The following is a 24,077-nucleotide window of genomic DNA, read 5'->3' as shown; positions in this document are numbered from 1 at the left end:
TACAAATTGTACATATGTACATATGCATGTAAATATGTACATATGTAAGTATGTACATATGTAAGTATGTAAATAATCATCATGATGTTCTGGACGACGATGATGATACAGACATATGTATGTAGTTCGCATCGCACTGTTTTATGATGAGTGACAAGCGAGTTTGTTGATTCAGCACTCGGACACAAGTTGCAGGCAAACAAGTCCAGTCCACATGGAGGTTGCACATACGCCAGTGCCAGCCAGAGTGACCCCGAAATCTGGCAGGGAGGCCAATGCCAATGTGCGTGGGGGGATACGAGTAGGTATGACCTTTTTTGGTTGTCATGGGCGCATCTTTTGTGTGGGTTAATATGGGGGCAACACTTAAGAATATTTAACTACACATTTTATACGATTCAAAGCAAGAGAAACTCTTTATTTGGATAACACAACATTATTCCAAAAATTCTGATTTAAATTTTAACTTTCATTTCCACTCTGCTGCTGCTCCACGCTTTATCTTTGTTCGACTCTCCATCACTTATCTCACTACAATTGCAAGTAACTTTCTTCGCTTTGCCAAGCGCTGAACTACCATTTCAATGGGGGATATCTAATCAACAAAGGACTGATATTTGCATATCGATTTCCCCACACACACACACACACAAGCGTCGAGTCGCCACAATGAGCCAAAGTCGAGGATGTTTTCGTTTACATAAAAATGCAATGAAAATGGCGGCGGCTACTACTGGTATGTCCTTGGCGGCTGCTCACTCCTGCCGCGCCGCACAGCGCAGCTCTGTCCCCTAAAGAGTTGTGCTTTTGTGTGTCCCGTTAGCTGCAACTGCACAACTCCAGGATGCGCATTGCCAGGCCTCACGGATAGGACGCAGCCAGGAGCAAACAAACTTGAAGAAAGTCGCGTGGGAGAGAGCAGGAGGAGGAGGAGGAGGAGGAGGAGGCGAGATATCATCAAAATGAATATGAGATTATATTTGCCTAGTGCACGGGGGGTGATTCTTGAGGCACACAACTTAAAGGAAACGAAAGATGCATATATATATAGAAAGGGAGAGGGAGAGTGAGAGAGTGCCGAAGTATCCTTGCCCGCTGGCTGGGCGAAAGGTGAGCAAACAAAGACGCTGATAAAACGAAATGCCAAAACGACAATTGAAAGGCACAACAAAAGACAAGAGCGCGCCCCCCGCCCCCCTAAAAGGGGGTTAGATAGGGAGTGGAGAGGGTAGGTGGAGGTGGAGGGTTTGGACTGTTGTTGGACTAGTGGGAAAAAGTCAACTCGAGAGAGGGAGTCTACTCTGGTTAGAGGGGTCCTCTCTGCTCTCTGGACTGCCATTTTTTGGTGTCTGCGACTCATCCAAAATCAAGTGTGAAAGGAATACGGCCAAAGGTTGCCATATAGCCTTCTCTTTCGCACTCTATGTCCTTACCCCTTCTCCTTCCCCTGCTGTTTCACCCCCTCTATGTATCTTCTTTTTGCTCTTCCCTCACTGCTCTATCGCGCATAAATATTTTAGGGGCGGTCTCAGCCACTGCCTCCCTTTCCCTCTACCACTCTCACTCACTCTCTCTCTCTCTCTCTCTCGCTTGCTCTCTCTCTTTTGCTCTGCCTTTCCTCTATAATATTCCAATTCGACATTTTGTCTTTTCATTAATAATGCAGTCGACGTTCGCAGTCGCTGTCGACGGCAGCGTCAGGACGACCCATCCAATCTGAACATCATAATGAAGTTCTCTTTTCGCAGGACTCGAGCAGGCCATCCCGCTCTGTCCATTGGCGGCTCTGCCTCTCTCTCTCTCTCTCTCTCTGAACAGCTGCCTTTCTCTTTCGCTCAGAATATGTCGGGGGTTGTTTTTGCCATCCATCGCGCAACCCTCGGCCGAAGCATGCCGTGTGTTTGCCATCATTCCGCTCCGGTCGCTGATCCTGTGCTGAACACAGCGCTTCCCCTTCTGTCGCGTTACGCATACGTACTCCAGCCGAGCAAATAACTTTTTACGAGAGCGAACAACAAAAAACAAGTGAAAAAGAAAAAGAACAAACTTTAAAACAAGTTGAAAAAAAAGACAAGTTGCTGTGTGTTTTAATAATTGTGTGGGAGTTGTCCATCGTCGAGTGTGTTTGAAGAGTGGCTGCCGAGGGTCACGCATTGGATACCCACATAGGCAGCGCCTAAATATGGTTTACTTTGTACGTATCCACATGCTACATAGAGTGTATATCTGCAGTACTATATATTATGCTTAAGTTGGTGGGGTTTCCACGTGGGCTGGTGCACTTTTCCCCGACGGGAAGTTGATCATTTTATGCGTAGAAATTTGTGTGCAGACCTGTCAGTGGGTCAGTGGCAGTTCTTTAACAAAACAGATTTAAAGCAGATTAATTAAATAATTCTTATAATTGAATAATAGTCAAAAGTTGTACATTAAAAAATTAAATTAAATTAAATACGTGAATATTTATATGTGGTGCAAATTGTTTGTTTTATTTAAATATTTCATATTTTTCTGTATCAACGAATTTTTTTATAACAAATCAAAATCATTTTTAAGCTTTATAATTTAATTTTAAGAAATGTATTTTAAATTCAATTTTATTTGATTTAATTGGAATAATTTGGATTAGCGATTGATTTATTTTGTTGAAGCTTGAAGCTTGAATCTTGAATCTGATGGTCATCTAATTTCTTAATGACCGAAGAAATTTTTAGTACATTTTTGGTAGCTAGCTTCATAATTTCGTAGGCAAACATTTAAACCAAAATTATGACTTATAGTCTCTTATATTATATTATCTTATATTACACAAATCGTGTGACTTATTTTGCTATTGAATTAAATTATATCAAGTCCACATCTTAATATTAATATACTATACTTCCCCTAGAGAAAAGTCTCCCTCATTTTTTGCTCCACATATTAACAATGTTTAATAAGCTTCATTCCGCACTCGCACTCTTCAAGAGTGTTGCCCCCAAAGGAAGAGCGGAACTCTCAAGAGGCCACTAGAACACCAACATAATTCGGGGCACTCAACCAAAAACAGAACTATGCGCACAAGTACGATTACGATTTAATGGGTCTCAAACCAGAGAGAGGGAAAAGTGCCAAAGTTTCAATTGAAAGTTGTCCGTCTCCGTCTCCGCCTGTGGGTTCGGGGTCAGCGTGTGAAATATGACCAGCCCCCTTTTTTAATCATATTAAGCTAAGGCAACACTTAGAGAGAGAAACTACGCGGTGGGTAAGGGGAAGAGGGAAAGTCAGCCTCAGACTCAGACTCAGAGTTAGGTTAGCCTTGGATATGTGCCCTCCAGAGCTACTTACTGAGGCGTCAAATCAAGTTAATTAAAAACGAAATAACCTCGAGCAGGAGGGTTAAGTTAAGCTAAGCTAAGTGAAGTGAAGCTAGGGAAAGGAAAGAAAAGGAAAGCAGCGCGGTAATCGCACCGGATGTCGCACATTAGGAACACTCGAGGGCACATGTGGAAGATGTGGAAGATGGAGCTGCAGACCGGCAGAGACGGTCTTACACTTGCAGCCAAGTGTAAACGATTTAATGATGTGCAAATAAAGCCAAGACCCGCGCCAAAAAAAAAACAAAAACAACAACAAAAACAACCTTCGATTGGGAATAGGAAGCGTATTCCCTGGATTGTGTTATGATTGATGGCAATATGCTAAAAAGAAAAGCGAAAGAGTTGAAACCCCTTTTCGGGGGGGCATTGTTTGGGTTAAGTGAACTGTGAGCCGGGCAGCGCGCACGGGTTAAAAAATATGCAAAAATTTGGAATCGAAATTGAAAAAATCGGGGGGTATATACAATATATATGTATGGTATATATTAAACGCAAAATGCGGTTTTGTTTTAATTGCAACCCGCTGACTGGCCACGAATAATCCCAGGGATATGCAAAAATGTCCTGCCGCTGGGAGCACGCCCTCTCGTAGGCTCTCCCTGGCGTTTGTTTTGCAACGCATTAGTTGCACTTGACTGGGTCCCGCAGGACAATAACAATGGAGGCGTATGCTTAATATTAATTGATAGCCCGCTGCTTAGTTGTGCACACACACACCACACACACACCACACACACACCGACCAGATCGTGCGGAGAACTCTTGACTCATTTGTGTTCTCTCTTTTATTTAATTGCAGAGTCCGCGTGGCATGCAACCGTGTAGTCCAGCGGGTGTTATTGCAATGATGCCGCCATCGAAGAGTCCCGTCATGGAGAGCGCCGCCTCGGAACAATCCACCGCCGGCGGTGGCAGCCACAGCCACAGCAACAGCAACAGCAACACAAATAATGGCAGCAGCAGCAGCGAGGCCAAGCGATCGTGTCCGCTGAAGTTCTCCATTGCCAAGATCATGGAGCCCGATCACAAGCCACACCAAGCGGTGGCTGTGCCACCATCCATGCAGCCATCCATGCAGCCGTCATCCATCCAGGTCGATGAGGAGGAGGAGGATGCCGACATTGATGCCGATTCGGAGCGATCCTGCAGCCCCATTGAGGTGATCAGCCTGGAGCAGACACCGCACGCGGCGGCGGCAGCTGCCATCAACTATGACTCCGCCTTCAAGAAGTACGTGCCCGGCTCGGCGGGCGCCATCTCCTCCTCGGTATCGCCCTCCGCCTCGGCGGTGCAGCAGTTCGTCAGCTCCCGCCACCAGGAGCTGCTCTCCCAGTATCCCCTGCTCTACTACGCCCCCAATCAGCTGATGTGCGCCGCTGCAGCGGCCCAGTACGCGGCCCTCACGGCCCAGCAGCAGACGCTGGCCAGTGCCGCTCACCTGAGCAGCTTCACCGCCTCCCTGAACGCCAGCCTGCATCACTCGCAGTCGCTGCGCCGCAATCTGGGGCATCCACTGGCCGCAGCGGCGGCTGTGGCCGCAGCAGCCCAGTCCCAGCAGGTGCCCACGATGCAGCAGACCCTGGAGAAGTCCCCGGTGGGGCACAGAACGCCCCATGCCAGCGGCTTGGCTGCACCCTCCCTGAAGAGGAAGCGCTCCCAGCCCGAGCAGGGCGAGACAACGCCACCACCAGCAGCAGCAGCAGCCGCAGGAGCAACCACACCCACGGCAGGAACCTCCTCCAGTGCAGGTGCACGCTCCAGATCCGCCTCCCCACACGGCTCCATCGAGGACAGCAGTCCGGGATCGGCGAATGGCGGCAAGCCGAAGACCTTCTCCTGCTTGGAGTGCGGCAAGGTGTTCAACGCCCACTACAATCTGACGCGGCACATGCCCGTGCACACGGGGGCACGCCCCTTTGTGTGCAAGGTGTGCGGCAAGGGATTCCGGCAGGCGTCCACGCTGTGCCGCCACAAGATCATACACACGTCGGAGAAGCCGCACAAGTGCCAGACGTGCGGCAAGGCCTTCAATCGCTCCTCCACGCTGAACACCCACGCGAGGATCCACGCGGGCTACAAGCCCTTCGTGTGCGAGTACTGCGGCAAGGGGTTCCACCAGAAGGGCAACTACAAGAACCACAAGCTCACGCACAGCGGCGAGAAGGCGTACAAGTGCAGCATCTGCAACAAGGCCTTCCACCAGATCTACAACCTCACCTTCCACATGCACACGCACAACGACAAGAAGCCCTACACGTGCCGCGTCTGCGCCAAGGGCTTCTGCCGCAACTTTGACCTGAAGAAGCACATGCGCAAGCTGCACGAGATCGGCGGGGATCTGCTGGACGATGATCTGCCGCCGGCGTACGAGCGCCGCCGGGAGTACACACGCCGCGAGCCGCTCTCCAGCTACAGTCAGGCCAGTCAGCTGACGCCGGACTCCTCCGAGGGCAGCATGTCGCCGCCCATCAATGTGACAACTCCACCGCTGTCCAGCGGAGAGACGAGCAATCCCGCCTGGCCACGCTCCCAGTACCAGTCGCCAGTTGCGGGCTTCCATCCGCTGGCCGTGCCGCCCTCCAGTTTGCATGGCGATTATTCCGGGGGATCGGCCTTTCTGCAGCTCGCACATCCCGCAGCCCAGCAACAGCAGCACCAGCACCAGCAGCCGCCACATCCACAGCACCAGCAGCAGCAGCAGCAGCATCAGCAGCAAAGGCTGTCGGCCGCCGCACTGGAGAATGTGCCCTTCATAGCGAAAGTATTCTGACAGCGATACTATGCGGACAGTCTGAATTCGGCCTCAGCCACGGCTTCGAGCTGCACGAGCAGCTCCACGGCCACCACGAGTACGGCCACATCGGCCACGTCGACGGCCAGGAGCGATTTGCTCATCGATTGACTGCAGTTTGTGGCAGCGGCAGCGGCAGCCGCCACAGCAACAAACGCTGCAAGCACCACCACCCAGGAAGCAGGCGAATCTACGCCCGGGGCTACGACATCCCCCGGGCTAAGCTGCACGGCACTGAGCAGCGCTGTACAAGCCCTGAACGGACTCTTCTAGGATGCAGATCCAGATCCAGACCCACCAGAGCGCCCCCCAAAAAGAACACAGCCAACGAATGGTTTCAACTTGTGCAATACTTGTCCCCCAATCCCCCACTGTACCGCTCAGCACGCCCTCTATGATAACTTCTTCATATGTGTCCAAGTGTCTGTGTGTCTGTGTGCGTGATTCTTAGTGTATATAGAGCCATATATGTATAGCCATATAAGAATTGTTCCCCTTAATACGAGATAGATGTTGCATTCCCCTTAGATTTACTCACCTTACACCTAAGCATCGCTCTCTCTTAATGTGTAGATATATACATATATATATATATACGATTTAGATAGTTCTGAATGTCTCCCACTACCACTACCAAACACCACCCCACCACGCACTGAGTTCTGTGTAGATCGGCTACACAGATCCTCTGGAGTGCGCCAATTGATAGATGTAGGAAATGTTTTCGGAATTGCGAGAGCATCTGTTCTGGGGGATCTATCAACCGATTTACATCATTGAAAATGTATCTTAGAGTTGTACTAGATATAGCCCTCGATCTGTGTGTCTGTGTGTTTAATCCATGGCAAAAAACAATTTAAGGAACATTTTAACAATCGAATCGATGGATGTGGATGGATGCTTTGAAATTGTTTAGAACTTAAGTGATATTATTGATAATGTTTAAGCAATAAATCAATTCTTCAAATATTAATCTGGAGTACGGTTTTACTCTGGGAATGGTTGGGGGTTTTAGAGTTTTAATATGAAATTGGAAGTTAATGATAATTTTGATAATGGGGATATAATGGGGTTAGGGTACCCTGGTTTTATGGTACAAAAGAAGGCGAGTGCTCGCTGATAGACTATGCAATAAATGCATTCATATATGAGCTAGAAATTTGAAAGGTAAAGGACTAAGGTTTGATCATTGATTAGAATTCGTAGGGCATGTGCAAAATGTAAGTACTGGAATGGATGCTGAAAACATTGTCGAAAATGGCTAAGAGCAAAAACGAACCTTTGAACTCTTTTTTCTTGCTCAATAAAATAATCTTCAAAATTCAAAAGATGCTGGGAATTTAGTGTACATCAGAGCTGATTATAATATGAAATCTCTGTGAGCTTGCTGCAGTTTTCATGAATACAATTTTAATTTGATAAAATATATAGCTAAAAGTATAAAAAATCCTTTTGGTTCATATTTAATGTGAGCAGAAGGAACTTGTTTTAACTGGGTAAAGTTTTATGTATTAAAACCAATTTAAGGCCTTCCTTTAAATAATCTGGAAGCATGGATATCATGCCCTGGAGCCATCTTCCTCAGCCCCATTGCCCCTTTAATATCCTCCCGACACATATGCAAATAACTGAGCAACTGAATGAGGCAACCCCTTGAGATTGTCGCCGGCGATCCTACGCGTAAATAATGCAAATGGATGCGCAGCCAGCGCCTAATGAAAACAATTATTGCTGCATTACGCGACAGGACAGGAGGTGAGTCGCGTTTAATGGGCTCTAAACTGTCCCCACCGACTGCCGCATGACATTTGCAACTTAATTAGTGGCGAGCTGCCTGCCTGTACCTGTTCCTGTTCCTGTCCCTGTCCCTGCCCCCACTCGACACTCAACGAAGCCCAGTTCCACGCGGCTGGAACTCCGCAGGTGGCAAGCACTAAGGGCACCAGCGGCAGGACCTGGCACACGCCAAAATCATTTGCATAACGCTTTGATCTGCTGCTAAGGAAAAGGCGGGCACAGCATCCGACTTGGTCTCGGTCTCGGTCTGCTACTGAAACTGAAACTGAAAGATGGAAGTCAGAAGTCGGTGACTCTTGAGGCTGCTCATAAAAATGCAACACAAAGCTGCGTTCCACCTCTCTCGGCGTGTCTGGGCGGGACTTCTGCCTGCCCCTGGCTGAAGAGGATGTGTCACAAATGACAGTCAGAATATGTTGGGCCAGAGCGCAATTAATCAAATCGAGCTGAGGTTAAATATACACATGTTGGGCATCAACGAATGGGGAATACTTTTATTGAAAGAATTCTATTTTTTAAAGATTTGAAAATATTTTGTATAGATTTTTCCGGGAACAGCTCTGTGCATTAATCCTCCATAAAATGATCGTTGATTAATGCAAACTGAGTAAAGAATTTTACTAAAATAAGCTGTGCATTTTCTTATGCATAAAATCTTAATTTTTGACTGGCGAAATATTTCGTGAGTATCCAAATATGCATCCATATCACGCACTTAGAGAGGAGATAAAAGTCATGCATACTTCATTCAGTATTAATTATAATGCACTTAAAAAATGGGAATATCTATTCAGAAATATTTATATTCATTGTCCAGCCACTGACTTTGATTTGTTGACAGCAGCAGGCTGGCACAAAGCTCGTAATATGCGTACCCCTCCCTGTTGCAGATGTCGCATGTGACGACCCACTTGAGTTGACATTTCTCGATGCTCACCCTCAACCGGATCCGTCCCCCCTCGTTTCTGTGGCGTGGTGGGGGTGTTGCAGGGTATATGAATAATTCAAATGGAAATGGAATCGAATCGCATAGGAAATGGGAACGAAAAGCGAAATCAAGCGATGCAATGCGTTCTTTTTTATGCAAATAATCAAAGATCCTTTTTGGGTTGGAACCCCCCATCATTGTGACTTACAGTGGGCCCTCAGCATATGCTCAAGCACACCGCCCACTGACAGGCTGTGTCCACCCTCACCTCCACCTACTTCAGGGCCATTCAGTTGACAGTCCGTACGCACACACAAAAGGAAGCTTGTGCCCAATTTTTGGATGACTTTTGACACCGCCTCGCGGCGTTCTTTTGAACCTCAGTGAGAGAGAGAGAGCTCGGAGCTTGAAGCTTGAAGCTCGTAGCTCGTAGCTGTGATGCGCTCGATGATTGCTATCATAATGTCCATCATCATCATCATCATCATCGTCGTTCGTTTTGTCAGAGTGCAAGTGTGAGAGGAAGTCGAAGGACAACCCCCAATTGTGGAATGAATGTGAATGGTCCTTCACTTGTTGTCATGCTGTCCGCTCTCTCTCTCACTCTCTCTCGTCGTTGGCTCCTGATTTCCTTTTGATGTTTGCCTTATGCACGCCCAAGCGACCATTCGAGTATCCATCTACCATCCATCCATAAGCACCCATCCACCTCCTTTATCCTTCCCATCGACAATCGCATTGACACAAAACTGACTTATTTGGCTAATTGAACGACACGGTTGGCTGATAGCTGGTTCAGCCCCCTCTACGCCAGCCGCAGCATGCAGATCTATTCCGGGGATAGCTCCGACTCCGCACTTTTCCCACTTTTCAGCTCGGTTATGCATGACGCCTTGGCACTTCATTGCGTCCATCCAATCTGCCCAGCCCAATGACATTAATTAAGCTAATTAATATCTATTGATAGCCAGCACTGCTAATGAGTGGTTTTCAGAATAAAGGTGGCAAATGCTGGAGGGGTTTTTGGTAGGGCGTGAAAGGAGGTTCAAGACGTGGGAATCACTTTTAATAAAATTATTGCCTACATTTTGAGGATTAAACTATTTAAATATTTAGATAATGAAGTTTAACCAGAAACATATCCGCTCCATCAGCTAATTCTAGCTTTAAGCTGAGTTGTAATTGGGAATTTTTCCCTCCGATTATTCAAAGTAAATTAAAGTAAAGTAAAGTACCCACAATATTTCCAGAATATAATAGCCCTTATTTGGGAGCATAAATATCTTATTGGGTAAGTTCTCTGTTGCCCAAAATAATTCATTTAACTACCACAATTTCAAGTACTTCAATTACTCATCCCCCAAAATATAATTCCTGCCCGAGGTACCGCCTCCAACAACCCCATTTGTGTAGCCCATAAATATGATTACTTCCACCATATTTATGACAGTTTTTTTTCGATCTAATAAAATCTGTTTACCCGCCATAAACAATTTCTGTAGGCGCCATTTGAAATCAGACCCATCATAAATATTTTGAACTATTGTAATTTTTATTGTGTGTGTTTTTGCATATAAATAATTTGTATCGCTCTAATGGTGGCGGCCACGCCCTCAACAACTGAAGCACGCAACAAGGAATCAGAAATTGAGGAATCAGGAAAAATATAAAATCAAAATCAAAATAGAGCAAAGGAAGATGTGTCTGAACGAAGCACTCGAGCGAGCACCTCGCCCACAGCGAAAAAAAAAAATAGAAAAAAATTATAATCCAATTCCATTGTTTAGCAGCAACCGCAGCAGCAGCAGAAATGCGAGGGGAGAAATGAAAATTGCAGACAACGACTGCGCTTATCACCTACAAAAGCGGAGAACAATGGCTCTAGATGGATGCAGAGAAGGATGGATGGCTGGATGGATGGCTGGATGGATGGCTGGATGGATGACTGGAGGGGTCTCATTCCCCGCTAAGCATCGACACAGCCCAGCAGTGGAGCGTGAATTGCAGCGTAATCTCTTCCGGTTATGATTACGCCCTTAAGTGAGGGTATCTTCCCGCGAACGGACAGGACGATGATGTGCTGCCAGGCAGGGGCATTGTCTGGCTTAATGCTGTGACCTATCAGCTTTGTATCTTGTATCTCTCGGCTCTCGTCTCTGCACTGTGCGCTGTGCTATGTGCTCTGTGCTCTGTTCATCTCCTTTTGAGCGCAATCTGCTGTGATTATAATTTCTTAAAAAGCTAAAGCTGCATTTTCCTTTCAATTACAAGGCATCACCATCTTAATGGCCATGTAAGTGTATCCACTCTCTGCTGCTGCTGCTGGCTCCTGCCGCCTGACAATGTGCTGGCAAAAACACTTAACCCACGCCGAGCCCGAGCCCGAGCCTGTGGCCCGAGCTGTTGACAACCTACGAGGAGGAGGAGGAGGAGGAGGATAGAACCTTCGCTGTTCGGTAATTGTGTCGTTAATTGTCGAGGTGTCGACCCCGCGCTCTCGCTCGCGCTCTCTGAACTATGACACGACGTTATCCTCCTACGCTTCGAATGAGACCCATATCATCCATGTACCATGTCCCCTCATGTCCCTCATGTCAATGGCTGGCTGCCATTAAAAAAAGGAAGCCACGGGTGCTGAAGATGCGAGCATTATGGCATTCTATATATCAGCATGAGTATGAGTACTTATAGTTTGGTTTCTGTTTCTTTTGTGTGTGAAGGATGGGTTGCAGGATGTGCAAACTACACTGCAAGAAATAGAAGTACACACCAAAAACTACAGCTGAGTTCTTGAAGAAAGATTTCCCTGAGTTTGCCAAAACTCTGTGTTATTCGTGAGCTGTGGCCGTAAAAGTTATCTTTCATCAATACATATTTTTATTTCTACGGAAAATAAAAGTTAAGCTAAGTATTGCAGAAGTTTTAATGGGAAGAAAGGTATGTTTGCATAAGGGTTTGTGGGGGGAGATTTTTATGGTTAGTTTTAGGGCTAGTTTTTTTACATTTTAAAGTCCCCTAATTTTGGCATCCATTGCAACGCATCGAAACATCCAAAAATTACTTTTTAAAAATCATTCCCCCTTCCATAATAAAAGATACTTTACTTTCTGTAGAAAATAAATATTCTAAATTAATTTCCTCTATTTTAAAGTGATTTTAATTTGTGGTTAGCATTTATAGAACTGATCAAAATATATATATCACTACTGGAGTCTCATAGAAGGAAACCTACCAATAAAACATCAGCCCACATTAGAGTCGAAGAGACCTTTTCCTCGTGTCCACCTAATTATTGTTGAACATAAGCACTTACAATATATATATGTAATAGCAATAGCAATACAAATCGAAATGTAGCAAGTGCAGCTGATGGGGGTCTCAGGTTTTGGGTCAGTTCGATTGTGTCAGAAGCAGTTGCTTGATTTCCCAGAGCCCCGGTGCCCTCGGGCACATTATGGACCGAGGTGAGAAGATACAAAATGATGACAATATATGATGGGATCTGCATGATGCTTGGCAACACATTGAAATGCATTCAACTCAACGTAACGCGGCTCAATTAGTGCGGTTCAGCGGCTTCCAATGCAGCTTCAGAGCGCTCTCCTCCTTCCTGTTTGCTGCCATTGTCGCGTCGCTTGTCGTCTGTCGCTTGTATACGTCCTGGGCCGCCAGTCGTCAGTCGTCAGTCGCCCGTTGCCGGCTTTATGTCAACTTCTTACACGCTTATTCACACCTGAGTACAAAAAAAGAGCGCCCGCCCCGCTGCCAGTTTGTGCTGCCTGACAAGTTATGAATATCCTATGCTGAATATCCGAGTGGTTTTGCATGGCCTTTATCTAGCCCACAAGGCATCGAGCTCTGTCTTCCTTCCTTCCTGCCACACCCCCTTAAGCACCTTCTCAGCGGCCCAAAGCGGCATATTGCCGGGCATTGAGGCGTCTCTCATTACGTGGCAGAAATCCGCAACACCGACATTCCATTAATTAGTTTCATGTGCTGTCAAGTTGTGACTGTTGTGGCTGTGGATATGTACTTATTCCAGGCCAGGCAGTTGCTGTCTTTCAGTTAGAAAACACTGAGAAAAAAGGCGTAGATGGGCTTTGATTGTGCAAACGAAATACTCCTATACTTAGAGTAGTTTGTGCAGCTTAGCTTTGGATTCTCTTACATAGCTATTGGTACTTCCTAAGGAAGAGTTATGATTGGACCATACGATTTTTATTAAGAAGAAATATGAAGGAGACACGCCAGAGATATAAAGAAAACTAAAGCTCTTTGACTCTCTAACGATTAATTATTATATTATTATAATAATAATTATTTATAATAATTATAATAATAATTATATACAAACGAATGATAGCAACACACTCATAATATTGCCGGATAATAAGCCGGATATATTTTGGCATGGGTTTCATACTTATGTAGCTATAACTTTGGAAATAAAACAATTTATTTACACACATTTTTTTAAGCTATTGTTCTTATTAAATTAATATTAAATCAAAAGTGATATTTTCCGTGCACTTAAACCCCTTGAAGTATAAAGAAGAATTTTTAGTTTTGGTTTCCAGCCACATCATACTAAAGACTGAAAGTTGCTGATGTTTATGTTATATAAAAGTGGACGGATAATGACAACATAACTACGACCACTACAAGATGCTTCCTTGTACAAACTTGTGTATGAAATCCTACGATCTTTTGCACTGGAAAATACAATAATCCAATCGGCTACAAATATTACTCATTCCTTGATCTCTGATAGCGTTTACTAGTAGATCATTCCCCTGTTGCTTCGTTGTCTGTGGCAATCCAAATAAGTTGACTATTTTTTTGCCGTCACACAAAAACAAACAGAAAAAAATACGAAAATTATTAGAAAAGTAAATAGAAATAGAAGGGGCAGCATTCACGGTATCCAGCAGCAAAGATGGTTTGTTGTGCACGGGGCAGTCAGCAGGACTTGACATACAACAATGCGTTCGAGGATAAGTCAACTAGGCGCAGCTTCATAATGAAAGTCTGCACAATAACGGCAGTAAGTTATAGTTCAAATTGGATGGATCCCGGTATGGATAACTTCCGTTTCGCTGTGTGCACCCACAGTTTATGCTGCTGGCGACGACAGGAGTCATGGCCATCTTTGTGACGAACGATGATGCCAAAGATTGGCTGCTCAAACATTTGTGGCTTGTCATTATAGCCGTGTGCGTGCAGATGGTAATTCTGATAATGGTCTGCTATTGCCCATTTTTATTCCGCAAGAAGCCAATCAATTATGTACTCCTCTCGATATTTGTCGCTGCGGAGAGCATAACATTATCCTTTATAACAATGCGATATTTGCCCGCTCAGGTGAGTCACAAAATGCACTAAAATTGCAACTATGTTGCCACCTTCTACTATTTTTTTAGGTGCTAATGGCCATTGGTTATACGGGTCTCCTGGTGACGGCTCTGGCCCTGTTCGCACGGTTCGCTCCCTGCGACTTTACCGGCTGTGGTCCATATTTGCTGGTCCTGTTCCTTGTGATGTTGATAATGGGCATTGTGATGATCTTCTACCGGTCGTATTGGCTGCTCTGTGTATACTGCAGCCTGGGCATATTGGTGTACTCGTTATATCTGGTTGTGGACATACAGATGATGATTGGCGGCACACATAAGAACCAGTACAGTGAGGAGGACTACGTACTGGCCGCCCTCTCCATCTACATTGACATTGTTCATCTGTTTATATACATACTCATGTTGATTGGCCTACTTGATGAGTAGTTTGAGTTTCGACTGTTTATTTGCTGCTAATACAAAATTTGTAAATGTATTTTAATTAAATATAAATTATAAGTATTGTCCAAACACCTATGAGCCTATTAAGTAACCTAGAAATATGATGTGAGGCACAGCAAGCGGAATTAGATACGACTCCCAGTATTTGGATTACAATTCCACATCTCAGAACTCTTTTCAGTACATCAGTTCAGTTTCTGTACAGCACTTTTTGTCAATCAATTTATTTGTTTGTGTAGCATTGCGTTTCCATTCAGTTGCCTTGAATCCTCGCAGCTGTGTGAACACATTTCGGAAAATTCCAAGATATATTTATACAAAAAAAATAAAATTAAAAAAACTTTAAAAAAAAAGCTACAATCATGTGTGAGCTACAGAAGCTATTGGATGGACTGAGCCTGACCTTCAACAAGTACAAGGAGCTGCGACGCCTCGAAATGATTGATATAATCAACAAACTGCGCTGCTGTCAGTGCGGCCACAGGATGCGAATGGCAGCTATTGGAATGGTTAATGGAAAAACGGAGGGGGAGGGGGAGGGGAACGCCAACAAATGTCCGGAGTCCCAAGTGTCCAATAAACGGAAGCTGCTCATCGGCTTGGGATTTGTGCTGTCAATGATACCCGTCGCCACAATTATTCTGGCCAGACGCTATAACCATTATCAGTCGCATGGCAGCGGCGCTTGTGTGTCGTCATTTCTATATACCTTTACGGATGACTGCGAAGTGATCTTTTGAGAGTGGATCCCCTGCCTTCCTGCCTTCCTGCGTTCCTGCGTTGCTGCATTTTTGTTGCTGTTTTATATTTTATATGTTCACTTTGTTAATCAGTTGGAATTGATTTTTGAATGTTTTTTCTGATTAACTCTGTTAATGTTTTGCAGAGTTTTTCATCTGTAATTTGTATTTCGAAATAAATTTGATCTAAATTGAATATATCTTATTTGAGAAAATATTATTAGAAACTGTCGCTTAAGAGTAACAGTTCCATACACTTATATTTGTATAAATATAAGTCTCTGTAAATGCACGCTTACATTGAAAGAAAGTCCCTTCTGTTGCGAAACATCATCTACTTTAAATTAATCATTTACTCCCACGGCCATTCCGGTTAAGCGGACTACAAAACAAGTACCTTGGGTGGTGTCCTTTCAACAGGGTTTTGCTCTGTAAATAGAGGGAGTGGAAGTCGTTGTTGGCAAGGGCGTGTCTGTCTGGCATTTATCGAAAACATTTCGTTTAAAAGTTTTTCCCTCGCCTCATGATTGGGCGCTGCCATAAATTATTCATAAACATAAATGCCAGAAAGAGACCAAAACTGATTGGGAAGAGTGAGAGGGAGAAAGAGAGTGAGGAGCGCAGAGATGGCTACGGAGAGAGAGTGTGCAGACGAAACTCAGCAATGTGGGGGTTGGGAGCTGACAGTCATCGACCCATCACTGAACATGGGCCATACATTCTGATTGAGTTATCAAGTAGAGCATGTAGCAGAGTTTACCCATATTGCTTCACCGCTCTTCTCCCACTCCCTTCCCACCTCGACATATTGGCCAAGTTGTTGGCTTGGCTCAATATTGACACAAGTTAATTGAAGCCCAACGGCTGGCAAAAGTATCAATGGCAAATGGCGGATGCCCGGTCCGGGTTCAACGCTGAACTGAACAACCACGCAGGGCACTTTTGCCTGCTCACATTGTAACCCACACCTACACACCCACACACCCTACCACCCATCCATCAAAAGGGTGGTTGTGCACACAATGCCCACCCATACTGTGGGTGTGGGTGTGGGGACGTACGACCCAATCCGCCCGTGAAAAGTTTAGAGCGTGCAGAGGCCGGCCAGTCGATTGAGTCGCACATGTGGAGCGTGTCGATTTCATCACCTGCTGTGCCGGTCATCTCCTGGACGGCTTTAATGGGCTCTGATTGCCCGGGACCCAGGCGTTTGGTAAAGGTAAAGGTAATTTTAAATCGAATATAATTGGGTCTATCAAAAGGTGTGCACATATGGGTACCATGCCGTTGAAGACAGGTTTGCCTTTTGATTGGGAGCTTCTAAGACTTCTGTAGATATAACAGCCAGAAAGCAGCTTTTCTGGGCAAAGTAATTGGGATCTATGGAGATGAAATTTTCCCGTAAGCGCTTGGATCTTGTTGTTGATTTCTTTTTCATTTCCTAATTAGTTTTGACGACATTTTCAACGAGATCTATAAAATCGAATAAATATACAGATATGATCTGTACATATTCCACTCTTGCATAAATTATTTCTGGATAATTCGCAGCATTTTCTCTCAGAAAGTTTTCGCTTGTTTTTGGTTTTTTTTTTCTTCCGGTAAACGTTGAATTATGTTTTATTATTATTCGGATTTCAATGCTCTTAAACGTAAAAACAATACACGATTCTTGGCAGTTAGTTGTATTAATCAAATGTGTACTTTGATATTATTTGGTGTTGGCCGCTACCCATCCTATGCTATGAATTTATACTATATACACGCTACTTGTCGATCCAGTGGCCATATGCCGTTTGCATATGGCCAGGTCTAGCCGGGGTTAAGTCACCTTTCAGTCCCAAACAACTTGGTTGCTAAATCGAGAATTAGATTTAGCGCAAAATCGAAATGGGCTTAAAGGTTTAGTAGTTAACAAGAGAGTGAGAGAGAGAGAGAGAGAGCAAGAGGGGGAAGGAGGTTGTGTTGTTGAAGAAAAAAAGCAATTTTTAATGTTTTCAAAAATTATGCATTATGTATTATTTTTCGTTTTTCTGAATTAGTTGGTTGTTGATTTTTTTGTTTTGGTTTTTTTTATTTTGTTTTGTTTTGTTTGTTTGTTTTTAGGTTTAGTTTTTTGAGTTTAGCAGATAGCATAATTAATCGTAAGTGTCGGTTTGTTCTAATTTAAGTTAATTTTAATACATTTCGTTTAGTTGTAAATTATTGTAATGTAAACTTTAGGACTAATACAAATTCATATCGTATGCATGTATATGTATGCATATAATTATAGGTAGTGTTATAATTGTTGTAAATACAATCGATTAATTAACTATTACAGCATAATTACAGAACAAAGTGCTTGGAAATCGCTCAATGGAAATTGTTTTGCTTAAATGTTTTTTTTTTTTTTTTCTATCTGCTGTGCCGCATAAAGCATCGGCTCATCGGGTTTCTTTCACATACGTAAGCATTATTACTCTGATAATCGTGTGGCATAAGTATAATGTTCTGGAGTACAATACATACATAGTATATTTATGGATAATTGAAATTTTGGAATATTTAAAATTTGACACAAAATTCTTCGCCATCATGGTAGTGTTTTCTTTTTTGTCGTCTTGCACATTTTGACTAATCCACACAAAAACAAAGAACACAATATGTAAAGGTAAACAACAGAACGAAAAAAAATGGAATACAAAATACACAAAATCATATACAAAAGAAGGCATAAATGTAAGCGCACTTTCTAACAATTCGGTTGTTCATCATCATAATCATCATCATTATCATTCTTGCCTTAAACTCAAATAACACTTAACACATACGAAAAACTGTTTGCTTATTAAACTTAACATTTATAGAATTGAATTCAAAGCTAAACGGACTTTTATTGCCATATAAATTAGTGTTTAAAAATTGAAATGCACACACAGAAACAGATTTCTTATCGGATCTAATAACTAAGCAAAAGTTTACATTAATTAATTGTTAATTCGAATTAATTACAAATTAGTTGATTGGTTGGTTTTGCTGTTGCTCTTGCTTGTGTGTGTGTGTGTTGGTTTATTGTTTGTTTGCCTTCTGCCAGAGTGTTTTTTTTATGTTTAGTTAAATAAATATCCTTTTTAGTTAGTTTTATCCCCTGCGCAGTTTTTCTTGTTTTTTCTTTTTTGGGTACTGCCTTCGATTAGTCTAGCCTAAGCTCTACACACTAGGAGTTATTCTCACAGTCATCGGGTTTGTGCTTCGTGCGTAAATTGCTCAATAGATCGGCACAGTTATTGACCATCATCAGATAGTCTCCATTCTCAGCTGTCAGCTGCTCATAATTGGTTCCGCCACCAACTCCTCCTCCTAATCCCACTCCTCCACCATTATTTGTCTTTTCCGTTTGTCTGCAAATAGAACAGTCAAATGACACACTATAGCATCTGCTTGCAGATGATTAATATTCATTGCCAAACTCTACCTATTTGTGGGGATGCTGCTGAGCATATTCCTGGACATGATCAATGCATTCTCCAGTTCCTTCAGCAGCAGAGAATTCTTCAAGTTGGCATGCAGCTGCATGGCTGCCTGCGTTGTCGTATAAAGTTTATTGATCACATTGTGCACCTGGGCTTCAGCTACAAGAAACAAGTATTTATTTGTTATATCTCCCACTTTTATCTCACATTTAAATGTGGTTCTACTTACGATCTGCTCCTTCATAATCTTCTGCGTTCGCCGCTCCGCTTCTTTGCTTGTTGGCATTGGCGCTGGGACTGCTGTTGTTGATCAATTTGCTCTTGTGATCAAAGGCCAAGTTACGCGGTCGGGGCGGCACTATGGGCTTGTTGTTCACGGTGCTATTTGGCGTCTCCTCGGAGCTGGAATCGTCTTGCATGGGTGTGGCTGAAAGGGTTATTGAGTACGATTAGTTTGGGGTATTTGACTATTTAAAAGTCAAGCAAATAGTTACAAATTATTGTATAAAAATAAATTAGAATATGGTTAATTCTTCCAAAAAGAAAAAACTAATTTCAGGCACCGTTTACAACATTTCATTATATTTATCCTCACACCGGCTTCTTTTTATACCCGTACCCAACTCTCACTCTGCCTCGTTCAGTGCGCGAGTGCCCTCTAGCGGAGAAGATGTAGATAAAAGATTTAGCAGAAAAAATCATAAGCTCAAAAATTTATATACTGACTGAGTACGGGTATAAAAGTAGAGTCGCGTCCCTAGAAGCGACTCACACGTTCCTTCTCGTTACATTTACATCCAAAGAACAATTCATCCTTAGTTAGAATTTTCTTTAAATTAAAATACCTAAATACGCAAAAATCCAATTATTTTGATAATCTTTGCTCTGCTCTCTGCTCGCAGGTAACTTTTAAACATTGTCTCTACCGATATTAAAGTCCAAGCTCAGTCCTAACTATTCGAGTCGGGATCGGGGATTTAAGGATTTTGTGTGCCAATTACAAGGCTCAGCAGCATCTTCTAAATGTTCCTTGTTCCATAAATAATGTTCATTCTAAAATGCAAACGCCGCGCTGCTGTGTGTAGAGGCGTATGGCCAAAAAGTTGTCCCGATGGGCGTGTGAACATGCAGCCCATTGCGTTTGAAATTATATAATTAGGCAACAATTTATGAAAATATTCTACCCTAGTGAAATGAATTTCCAAAATTCGAATATAGCGGCGGCTGTCTGATTATGTGGGAAGCTGTCGCTCTGTAGCAACACTGTATAGTTCTATCTTTCTCCATTGTGGCACTTGGCGTCAACATTTATCTTATATGGATGCTCTTATACAGTTTTTCGATCCCTTTCGGTCCTATGGTGGATATATCTGAAGGGTGTACCTAGGGTGTTGTATCCTTTTCTAAGGCAGGTACGTTAAATTAGTTCCTTAAAAACTTTTACTACTAACAAAATATTGCATTTTTTATGGTATTGCTTCAATTTCTATAAGCTTATTCCCAAGTTTGCGCTTAAATTTAGTTTTCATATGAACCCAAGTCTGTGTCTTTGTTTTTGTGCACAACTGTACTAACCACTGCTAAAGTTTGGCGTCTTGCGACGATTATTGTTGACATTGTTGATCTTGTTGCTGTACTGTCGATTGGCAGCTGCAAAACGAAAGAAAATATATAGTATTAGATTTGTCTGTTGATGTGTTGGATATATGTATGTCAAGAATTACCAATGGGTCCATTGCTGCGCCCCTGACCATTGCTGGCACTGCGCAACCGATTGCTGTCTTCGGGCTCCGAGTCGCTCTGTAAAGCAACCAAACAAAGTCAAAATTATTATTATATTATATTTTATATTTAATCCCCAACTTACACCCTGATTGAGCACATTCATGGAGTTGCTTGAGGCACCCAGTCCAGTTTTTCCCTGCAGACTGTTGCGTTTGCTGGCCGATCTGTTAACATTGCCATTGCGATGCTGCACCTGAGGCTTTTGCGGTGTTCCATTTGATTTGCTTGCTGTTATATATAGGAAGGGGAAGAATATATCACAGATTAGTTTGGCATATATTAATGGTAATATTTGGAGTCTTCTTACGCTTGCCAAAGTTGCCCATGTGCAGGTCACTCAGCGAGCAGGCTCGCCGTATGGATGACTCCTCGATGGGCATGGGATTGAGCGTTTTGGGATTACCTGAAAATGGTTTTTGTTTTGTAGACAAGCGATTAGTGGTTGGATAACACATGCTAAAGGGATTACGATTATCTGTTATCTGTCAGTGCTCGATCATCGATCATCGAATGGCGAGTGGGGTGGGTGGGTTGGTTGGGTCAAAAAGGAACACAAAACTAGGCATAAACGGGTGCAAAGAGGGGTACAATATGAAAGTGGAGTGTGTATCTGTGTGGGGGTGTGGAAACTCAAGAGGCACAACAACCAAGACGGTATTGGGGGGCTCAAACCTTGCTCCGTCATAAAAACACCCGCAGCAGGATGATCATCATCATCCGCATCATCCTCATCATCGATGCCCATGGGATTGTTGTCTGGTTCATCATCGGCAATGACCTCTTTGGCCAGTTCCACTTCATTGCCATTCCCATTGCCACCCAAATGGTAGGCAAAATCCGCACTCTCCAGCACATCCGGCAGGCTGCAATTCCTGCGCATATTTCTCGCATAGGCACACAAATCGGCATCTCTGGTGGCCTGATCCTCCAACAGATCCTCGTCGGGGGGCTCGCCCCTGGCCAACATATCAAAGTTCATGGTGAGACTCTTCACGTAGCCTTTTTCCTTGGAATTGCAATTGAAGGGACGCAGCCGCGACTCGGTGGCCAGGCGTATCTGCTCCATTTTGCGCTCCTCCATGGCAATCAGCTTCTCAATGATGTCAATTTTCTTGGCTATATTCTGGCACTGATGGCTGGTCGAATTGCCGCCGCCACTCTCGCCGCTGCGCTCCGCATTGTCCATGTTCTTGCGATACTTTTCACGCTCCTGCTGAATCTCATCGACCACGGCCTGCAGCTGTGGCTTCGTGTACAGCTTGAGGCTCTGCATATGCTCCAGGTTCTCGGGTGCATTGCCATTCTCCGCAAAGTACATCTCAAAGCTACGCTCACCATAGTCACTGGGCAGGCTGCCCACCTCCAGTTCGGGCACATACTCATCCTCCTGGTGGCTCTTGGCATTCCGCTTGGCACTGGGCGTATACTTGATCTGGGAGACAGTGTTGAAGCGCACGCTGATCTTGGGCCTGCCCATGCGCTGCTTCATGCTGGTGGCCCTGCGGCTGCTTTCGCTCGTATCGAAGCGTGAGACCTTCTTCAGGCAGCTCTGTGTGCCGGCCAGGGCGCCGCTGCTCACCGAACTGCGCATGGCCGGTCGCCGCTGCTGATGCTCGCGCTGCTTCTCCCGCTCGAATTTCTGCAGATTGTGCTCGAACTGCTGCACCACACTGGCCGTCCTGGACTGCGCTTTCTTTTTCTGTGCCTGCTGCTGCTGCTGTTGCTTCTCCAAGCAGGTCAATGTGCTCATCAGATTCTGTGGCTTGGCCGGCACCGGGGGCTTGGGCTTCAGTGGTTTCCGCACAAAGAGCGGCTCTCTGGTCTGCATGGGATTCGAGTTGCGCTGCTGCCGCTGCTGGGCAAAGTCTGTGCTGAGCGATTTGTTCACACCCGAGTTGTATTGCTTGTTCTTGGAGCGCATTGTGGGTATGTTGTCCATGGTGGGGCCCTGCGCCAGCCGTGGATATGTCTTGGAGCTGGGCAGCGGCTTCAGCGGCTCCAGATTGTAGCCCGTCACATCGAAGCTGTCGTAGGTGGCCGTTGTCGTTGTGGTTCGGGCCGCTGCCGCCTGCCGCATGTAGTAGTCAAAGCTGCCATAGGCATTGGGACTGTTCCCGTACGACTTGGACACGGGTCCGTGGATGATGAAGTTCCGTATGCCCGCGTGGCGCTGCATGGCCGCCGCCTGCAGTGGCCGCTGCTCGAGCAGGGCCTGCTCCAGCGGCGCACTCTTGCAGTCGCTCTCGTCGGACAGGACGCTCTCCAGGCTGTTGCAGTAGCTGCCGCCATCGGACAGCAGCGACTCCTGGCTCTGCTCGTGCGGCATCTGTCCGCAGCTGCTGAGGAAAAAGCTGGCGCTCGAATGACGCTGCGTCTCCAGGAAGCGCGCCTCCTCCAGCCGCTGCTCGCGCGCCGCAAACTGCTCCGGCTGCAGTATGTCCGAGAGGGAGACCTTCCGCTCGCACTGATAGATCTCCCGATACACGTACGTACACTGCTGGGTGCGTGTGGGCGTCGACTCCCCCGTGGAGCCCAGTCCCCGCAGATTGGCCGGCATCGAATAGGAGACGGGCAGACCACCTCCACCTCCACCGCCGCCCATTGGCATCTCATCCAGATCGCCGTACTTTCGCGTTATCTCATCGATCATCTTCTCGGTGTCCGCATGGATCATGTCCAGTATTGTCCTGGCATCGTCGGCGTACACCGAATGCCGCTTGGGCTCTGCGGTCATCATTCCGCCCCGCTCTGCCTCTGCGGACCACTCCACTTCCTCGTGCACCGGCGACACGGGACACGATTTGTAGTGCTTCAGTATGCTGGGCGTGCGTCGATTATTCCCGGCCGGATTCCGCTTGACACCCGGCCGCGCAGGCGCTGTCTGCGTCTGCATGCGCATCGCATGGGCGCTGCCACCGCCCCCAAAGGGCACTCCCGGCGGCGGATGAATCTGATGCACGCCCACATGATGCGGATATGGCGGATAGTGCTGTTGCACTTGCCGCATGGTCTGGAAGTTCTGCTGCAACTTGGATTTGGGTGCTGCACAATTGAAGAATTGCTGCTGCGAGCTGCTGCCAAAATTTGTTTGCTGTTGGTACGACTGTTGTTGTTGTTGAGTTCGTTGAGGTTGAGGTTGTTGTTGTTTCTGCTGTTGCTGTGGTGGAATATTGCTGGGTGGTGGTGTGGCATTTGTTGGTGGTGAATCGGAGGAGCTAATATACTGCGAAGTTTCATGGGAAGCAACTAATTGGGTTAGTCAACGTTTTAAAAATATATTTTAAGGGCAGGCATTCGGTTTAATATTTCAACAATTTTTACCACATTGGGAGAGCACAACAAGGAGAGCAAGAGAGCGATTAAGAGAGAGAGAGAGATATAAGGAGAGAGAGCAAACAACGGGAGAGAGTTTATTGGTTACAATTAG

The 24,077-nt window shown here is 45.1% G+C and overlaps 4 protein-coding genes across 14 annotated transcripts in view; 3 read left to right on the top strand and 1 right to left on the bottom strand.

Moving 5' to 3' along the window:
• Positions 1-6,877, top strand: part of LOC111076147 (fez family zinc finger protein erm) — a 28,544-nt gene extending 21,667 nt beyond the window's left edge. Inside the window, exons 1-2 of one of the 2 annotated variants that reach the window (XM_022369819.2) lie at positions 1,906-2,194; positions 4,159-6,877. In XM_022369819.2, coding sequence (XP_022225511.2) covers positions 2,183-2,194; positions 4,159-6,129 — 1,983 coding nt within the window. In that variant the 5' untranslated portion in view covers positions 1,906-2,182 and the 3' untranslated portion in view covers positions 6,130-6,877. Of the gene's footprint in view, positions 1-1,905; positions 2,195-4,158 lie in introns of those variants that run through there. The other variant, XM_022369828.2, reaches the window with a different exon arrangement.
• Positions 6,878-13,695: 6,818 nt separating this feature from the next.
• On the top strand, positions 13,696-14,714 carry LOC111076595 (protein lifeguard 1). Its single transcript, XM_022370448.2, has 3 exons — positions 13,696-13,919; positions 13,988-14,236; positions 14,296-14,714. The coding sequence occupies exons 1-3, from the start codon at positions 13,812-13,814 to the stop codon at positions 14,653-14,655; spliced, it is 717 nt and encodes a 238-aa protein (XP_022226140.2). The 5' UTR covers positions 13,696-13,811; the 3' UTR covers positions 14,656-14,714.
• Positions 14,715-14,910: 196 nt separating this feature from the next.
• Positions 14,911-15,604, top strand: LOC111076603. Its single transcript, XM_022370459.2, has one exon. It carries the CDS (start codon positions 15,033-15,035, stop codon positions 15,408-15,410), a length of 378 nt encoding a protein of 125 aa, XP_022226151.1. The 5' UTR covers positions 14,911-15,032; the 3' UTR covers positions 15,411-15,604.
• A 2,180-nt stretch (positions 15,605-17,784) lies between these two features.
• LOC111077467 (mitogen-activated protein kinase-binding protein 1) overlaps positions 17,785-24,077 on the bottom strand; it is a 46,350-nt gene continuing 40,057 nt past the window's right edge. For 6 of the 10 annotated variants that reach the window (XM_041593949.1, XM_041593950.1, XM_022371759.2 and 3 more), the window contains 8 exons: positions 21,323-23,896; positions 20,958-21,053; positions 20,733-20,878; positions 20,590-20,665; positions 20,441-20,515; positions 19,095-19,292; positions 18,868-19,024; positions 17,785-18,793 (listed from right to left, as the gene is read on the bottom strand). In XM_041593949.1, the coding sequence (XP_041449883.1) occupies positions 18,610-18,793; positions 18,868-19,024; positions 19,095-19,292; positions 20,441-20,515; positions 20,590-20,665; positions 20,733-20,878; positions 20,958-21,053; positions 21,323-23,896 (3,506 nt within the window). In that variant the 3' untranslated portion in view covers positions 17,785-18,609. The remainder of the gene's footprint in view (positions 18,794-18,867; positions 19,025-19,094; positions 19,293-20,440; positions 20,516-20,589; positions 20,666-20,732; positions 20,879-20,957; positions 21,054-21,322; positions 23,897-24,077) is intronic. The other 4 variants (XM_041593951.1, XM_022371804.2, XM_022371812.2 and 1 more) reach the window with 1 other exon arrangement.

The sequence above is a fragment of the Drosophila obscura genome, unplaced genomic scaffold, assembly GCF_018151105.1.
Source record: "Drosophila obscura isolate BZ-5 IFL unplaced genomic scaffold, ASM1815110v1 contig_200, whole genome shotgun sequence".
Taxonomy (NCBI): Eukaryota; Metazoa; Arthropoda; class Insecta; order Diptera; family Drosophilidae; genus Drosophila; species Drosophila obscura.
This window is presented reverse-complemented; position numbering and strand designations above follow the sequence as displayed.

What these genes read in the sequence shown, in the direction of transcription:
- LOC111076595 (XM_022370448.2), top strand. Translation starts at nt 13,812, where the DNA reads ATGGTTTGTTGTGCACGGGGCAGTCAGCAGGACTTGACATACAACAAT. An exon ending in AAGTCTGCACAATAACGGCA is followed by an intron (nt 13,920 to 13,987) that starts GTAAGTTATAGT and finishes GTGCACCCACAG; the next exon opens with TTTATGCTGCTGGCGACGAC. An exon ending in TGCGATATTTGCCCGCTCAG is followed by an intron (nt 14,237 to 14,295) that starts GTGAGTCACAAA and finishes CTATTTTTTTAG; the next exon opens with GTGCTAATGGCCATTGGTTA.
- LOC111076603 (XM_022370459.2), top strand. Translation starts at nt 15,033, where the DNA reads ATGTGTGAGCTACAGAAGCTATTGGATGGACTGAGCCTGACCTTCAAC.